The sequence below is a fragment of the Temnothorax curvispinosus genome, unplaced genomic scaffold, assembly GCF_003070985.1.
Source record: "Temnothorax curvispinosus isolate PA1 unplaced genomic scaffold, ASM307098v1 QBEX01011437.1, whole genome shotgun sequence".
Taxonomy (NCBI): Eukaryota; Metazoa; Arthropoda; class Insecta; order Hymenoptera; family Formicidae; genus Temnothorax; species Temnothorax curvispinosus.
The window spans coordinates 1-6,737 of NW_020221217.1; the positions used below are offsets into that span (position 1 = coordinate 1).

The 6,737-nt window shown below is 33.2% G+C and overlaps 1 protein-coding gene across 1 annotated transcript; it reads right to left on the reverse strand.

Moving 5' to 3' along the window:
* Positions 1–5,055: 5,055 nt before the first annotated feature.
* LOC112461466 lies at positions 5,056–6,027 on the reverse strand. Its single transcript, XM_025026708.1, has one exon. The coding sequence runs from the start codon at positions 6,025–6,027 to the stop codon at positions 5,056–5,058; it is 972 nt and encodes a 323-aa protein (XP_024882476.1).
* Positions 6,028–6,737: the final 710 nt, after the last annotated feature.

Sequence of the window (6,737 nt, forward strand, 5' to 3'; positions counted from 1 at the left end):
TTCGTTAAAGCAGGGCACATACACACGTGTGTATGCCCTGCTTTATAAAAGTTGTGATTTTCGTTAAAGCAGAGCACACGATGTGTGTATGTCTTGCTTTATAGAAATTGTGATTTTCGTTAAAGCAGGGCACGTACATACACACGTGTGTATGCCCTGCTTTATAGAAGTTGTGATTTTCATTACATACATACGTGTGTATGCCTGTATGCCCTGCTTTATAGAAGTTGTGATTTTCTTTAAAGCAGGGCACACATACGTATATATTAGTTATTTATGCCTTCCAATACTCAAAATAGCTGCTATATTTTCCAAACTTTTTTCGTTAATAACTTTTTAACGAATAACGAGCGCGGGCTGAAACCTTCTGAACCTCACTCAGGAGAATGACCTTAACAACATACTAAAATATTAAGGTTATCCAAGGTGATCCTCCCCATCTAAACAATTACCATATTTATGCATTATAAGTATGCATACGTTTAAAATTCGCACACTTTTGCATGCGCGTGCGGCCGCGAAGCATGTTCATGATCGCTACATCACGTCGGTATGACAGGATTTCTAACTTAAGAATCGTCAACTTTAACGCTAAATATCTTGCTTTGCAGGGCAGACCGCCGCATTTTTTTGCCAGATTCTTTCGTTTCGTGCCAAAATGCGTCGAATGAGCCTATTTTTATTAATTTTTGAGGTGCAGTAGCTATTCTATATAAATACCCAGAAGTTTTATCTTCAGTACTAAAAGTAAGTACTTCATTGTACTTTTTAATATAAAATTTTTAATTGGTATAAACGGAAAGTCATCTAAAATATATTTGACAGGAATGATGTCCTTTTTGAATATTGAAAGATGTAAAGTTCTTCAAGTAAGAGTTTGGATTAGGACTGTTACTCTTCGACAACTTTGAAGCTTCGAATAATTTGAACTTTTGAAGTTTACGGTGTCTTCGAAGCTTCGAAAAATACATTTGCGACATAAGCGACATAATTGCAACATTCAAAATTTTATTCGGATTTTGTCATATAATTTTATAAATGTGTGCCTATTGGGATGTTCAGTCGTGACGTAGCCGTGACGTCACAAGGCCAAGATGGCTGGCCTATTTTTGAAAGTAATAGAGCTATCACATATAAAGCTTACGTTTTTCATAAATAATTAGTGAAATAACGATGTGTGTGATAAAAAAAGTGCGATGGGTGAACATCTAAAAGACAGAGGGGCAAGGTTTTCTCCTAGAGACACAAAAAATCGCGATTCTTGCTGTGTATTTGGCTGCAAAAGCTATGGAAAAGATACCTCTGTGCGATTCCACATGTTTCCACTTAAAGGAAAGTTCTATATTGAAAAAAAGACATGTTTGGAAATATAGAGAAGATTGATGTTCGAAAACAATGGCAGAGAGTATTGAAAATATCAAAACCAGAGTGGATAACCAAAAAGTGGACAGTGTGTTCTTTGCACTTTGACAGGAGTGATTGACGTTCTGCCTGGTAAGTCAATATGATAATAACTGAACAATAACAAGTAAAATATATTCATTGAATATTAATGAGTAATATTAGTTATAATAAATTGTATATTAAATGTAGTATGTAAAAACAATTCACCGATTTTTTAAACGCAAAAGTATTTCAAACACTCCTGTTATCAATTGAAGAATAATAATAACAAATAAAATTTTATTAATATTTTAGATATGCCGGCAAAACGGAGGGTTTTGCAGAAGACTGCTATCCCTAAATACAATTTGCCACAAAGGCAACAAAGTGAGGAAGAAAAAGTTGTAGAAGAAAAAAAGAAGAAAAATAAGAAAAACAGAGAAACGAGAAGAATGAATCGTGAGAAGCTGAAAGAAAGCAAGGACCATGTCCAGGATTTATACAAACTTGTAATGGATCATCAAGCACAGCAATCTGAGGACCTGGAAGACATACAATGTAATGAGGAAGGCGAGCCCAATTTATCAAACCCATTTGTCGATGCAGGAACTCAAACAGATAGTGGTGTAAACGGATGTGAACCAATGTTTGTCAATAAAGATGTACAAACCGGAAGCATAAACGTTTGTTACTTGATTAAGAATGATAAAGATTTAAGTACGATGACTGGTATTGAGAACTTCGGTATCTTGAATGCTATTGTAGATATTTTAAATACTGTGTATCCAATTAAAAAGTCAACTTATGATTACAAATCAAAAGTAATTTTGACATTCATGAAGCTAAAACTTAATTTATCGTATTATGCTCTAGCCGTGTTATTCACGGGCATTAAATTGACTCAAATAAGAAATGTTTTTCTTGAAATGTTGACACTTCTGGATGATGTTTTGCAGTATGCCGTAGTATTCCCAAGTAAAAAGGAGATTCATAAAAACATGCCCACATGCTTTGAGGATTTTAAAAACACGCGAGTAATGATAGATTGCACAGAAGTTTCGATACAAAGGCCAAAAAATGTCTGTTGTCGTAAAATAGCGTACTCGAATTACAAAAGAACGTACACTGTAAAAATTATGACTGGCGTAACAGCTGGGACTATAAGTTTTTTAAGCAGAGCATATGGGGGGAAATATTCTGACAAATTAATTTTTGAGCAAAGCGGTTTAATTAATCTTGTTGAAAAAGGCGAAGCAATCATGGTAGACAAGGGATTTTTAATTGACCATATTTGTTTAGAAAATCAAGTAATATTGATTAGACCTCCTTTTCTAAGAAACAAAAAACAATTTAGTAGACAAGAAGCACTTTTGAATGCAAAAATTGCAAAAGCTCGTGTACATGTCAAAAGAGCGAATCAGCGTTTAAAACTGTTTCGCATATTGATCGATAAAATGCCTAGTGGATTAGTTTCTCGAGTGAATGAGATATTTAGAATTATATCAGCTATTGTAAATTTGAGCTCTCCTATTTTAAAAGATTGTCAATTTACCACATTATAAATTTATTTCTTAAAACTGTAAAATATATTCAGTGTTCTTAAAAGCTTTCTTTCTCTCTCATGTTTTATTTTGTTTAAGATTATTTAAGATTAATAGAACCTACTCGTTTATATGATCACTGGGGATAATAAATAACACCAAAAAAATTGTTTATTTTTTTGATTATTTAATTAATCAACCATCATCCAAACGTACATTATGGAGCATGTGCTCAAAATAAGCGAGTTTCACATTTTTCAACAGATCCTTAACATATATTTCATCATAGTCTACTGGAATCACAACTATTTCATGATCAAATGGAGAATAGATAACAAAATCCGTTCTTTTTTTTTTTAATTTAAGACTGCCATACCAAATTGTATCTGTCCATAGTATTCGTGCTTTTCTTTTAATATAAGATTCTTGATTCTTGCAGTGTATTGAGGATTCTCAAGTGCGTTTAAAGAATCGTCTCGGGACGATTCAGGGAGCTTTACACTAAAAGACTTCGAAGATTTATCTCGTTTTAAATATTTCAAGTCATTGAGAACATCATTTATTTTACTGGTCTTACCGGAATAGGGACACTTGATCTCTAATAGTCTCACCGGTTTGTTGTCTTGAAAAACAACACCATCCGGTGAGTAGCCTAACCAGGGATAATGTCCGAGATTACAAGACCACATTCTACTACCTGCCATTGTGAGATTTCATATCTCTTCCTTGCAAGGGGTTCATTTGCAAGACTATGCATTACATAAGTGTTCACAATTTTTTGGGGGTAAAAATACTTTAGGGATTTGTCTTTCCAATTAGGATTGGTTTTCTTATTGGTGAAGTATGTGTACAGAGCGTAGCATCTGGAGCCCGTTACTCTAAACTGTCGTTCTTGTTTCCAAACAGAAATAGATGCTTGGCTTAATTCGCAGATACGTAATACGTCTTTTTCTAAGCTTTTTAGTTTCTTTTTGCAACATGTGGCTAAATCGTCTACTAAAGGCTTCTCATTGGAAAGTGCATGCATTTCTTTCGAAGGTAAATTTTGGACAATGATTTATCTCGGGAGAAGAGTTTACAGGAATCTGGGTCATAGAGACTGGACTATGCCTCCCACACCTACATATAATAATTACATATGTAAAAAAATTAAACAAGTAAAATGAATTGCATCATGTAAAAAAAATATACTTGCAGAAATAGATAAAAATTGATTGGATATAATCACTAAAACAAAAATGTGCAAATTCATTGTGTTAACGAAATATTAACAAAACGTCAGTATAAATTTAGCAATAATAAAATATGTCGAGTAAAAATAGACAAAAAATAATTGAAAATTTACGTTAAGAAGTTCCACATGATTATAAGGTGAAAATTTACATAAAGAAGTTCTACATGATTATAAGATTTGCACCAATAAAAATAATTGATTCGATGTTTGTAAATGTATATCCTAACAATGAGTAAAACCTGATTATTTTGCTCGCTTACTCTGATATTTTGAAATACCAATATACTTGTAAAAAATTCAATTTGTGTCATACATGTGCTTTGTTAACGCTGATGGGATTGTAAACAATCTATTCTTGACGTAGTCTATCTGCTCATCAGTCAAAGTCAATTTCTTCTCACAAATATTGAAACACTTATGATCTTCCAGAGGTGCAGATTTATACCCATCTACAGCCGTGCTGTGTTGTATGTTCCAGATGCATTTTTTATCGGTGCAGGAAATATTCTCAAATTTATCGACATCATATCTAAAAGTTTACATTGATTAGAAACAGCATACTACTACATGTGTTATTGTTAACATACATTAATAACTTTTATATGTACTTACCGATTACAATGTAGCAAAACTGCAACCGTGTGTTTGCATTTTGCACTCATCCCTGCTTTGCAACTACATTTTGCGGATAATATTTTCCCTGATTTTAATATCACTATGTTTATTTCGTGAAGGGCACCTTTAACATTTGACATTTGAAGGCAATATGCAGTTAAATGCCATTTGTCTTTTTTTTTGTTTTTGAGGTTGTGAACTCCGGTTGGAGTTATAGACGCCTTCAGCCCCACCTTTGGACTATATAGCGTATTTAAGTGTTGGTCTGTTCTTTCTTCCACTTTATATGATCCTGTTCAATTTTTTAATGAATCTGAATATCACTGAAATTTTCATCCAATCTTCTCTCCTGATTATCTCAAAAATGTCTTCCGTTCCTCTAAGATTCCTGATCTCGAGCTCCTCGTTCAACCTTTCTTTCTGGTCGTCGTATTTTCTGCACTCCCATACCACGTGATTGATATCCTCCACGTAGTTTCCACATTCACAGTCAGGTGTCGCTATGTATTCCTTTCTAGCTAAGGACTCGTTCAAATTATAATGATTTGCTCGTATTCTGTTCATCCATGTGTAGAAATATCTTTCCGTTCTTATTTTGTGGAACCATGGTTTCTTCTTTTCTTCATCATAGTATCTTCTAAAGTAGTCTCTTCCCTTATAACTTGCTTCATTTTTTATTTTTTCTTGTGTTCTCCTTTTTGCTTCCTCCTTGAATATTGTCATATAATCTTGTATAGGTACTTCAATACTCTTATTATTGTCTTCTTCTGTTCCTGTTTTTGCTAATTTATCCGCCATTTCATTTCCCGTGAATCCTTTGTGAGACGGTATCCATGCATAGATTATTCTCTTATTGTATCTTGTTTTTATTTTGTGGTGTCTCCTTCTAATATCTAATATGTATTTATTTTTGTACACGTCTAATCTGTTGTTTTTAATTGCTTTTATTACTCCTTGGTTATCTGATAATATTATAATCATTTCCTCTTCTTCCTTATTTTCCCTCTCCAATTTGTCCTCTATTTTCCTTAGAGCTGCATTTATTGCGTATGCTTCTGCTGTATATACTGACGAGTTTTTTGGTAAACTTGCATAATATGCATCTTCTTCTTCTTCTTCTATCACTATTCCTGCTCCAACACTTGGGTTTCCCTCGATCCTTGATCTATCCGTGTATATGAATTTGATGTTCTTCTGGTTATATTTGTCCTTAAATTCATCTATCAACTCATAGTCTTCTTTTTTATATTTCATCTCTTCGATTTTTCTTTTTTCCTTTATTTCCGCTTTATTCTTGTAGATTTCTCCCACTTCTAAATCCGTTTCAATTTCTTCCGTTAGTATATCGTAATTCGTTTCCCATAGTTCGTAAGTTTCTTTTTCTTCTCCTATTTCGTTTCTATATTTTTTAATTTCGTCCCATGCCATTGTAAGCGTACTTTTCTTCTTTTGTGGAAATCTCAATCGTTCTTTAGCTTCTGCTCTCGATAAGTTTTCTAAACTTTTTTTAATTTCTTTGCTTCCGTACTTTTTGACCTTCAGGCAAAAGTTTTTTGCCAACATCAAGGCTCTTTCACTTAATATTTCTACTTTTGCTTCCGCGATTATTACGTTTGTCGGAGTACTATTTCGATAACCAAGGGCTAGCTGTCCTTAATCCTAAAAATTAACCTCTTTCTAGTTTTATTTTTAATCTTTCTAAATTAGGTGCATATATAAAGCAGCCATAATCTGCTACAGATCGGACTAAACTTTTGTACAAATTCAAAGCTGTGTTGCAATCAGACCCTCTCGTTATATTATTCAGATATTTAAGAATATAATTTGCTTTTTCTATTTTTGCCCTTATTTCTGCTATGTGACTTTCGAACTTTAGTTGGTTATCTATCCTAATACCTAGAAACCTAGCTTCTTTTTTACATTCTATTTTTGTTCCCTGAAGTTCTATAAACATTTCCTTATCT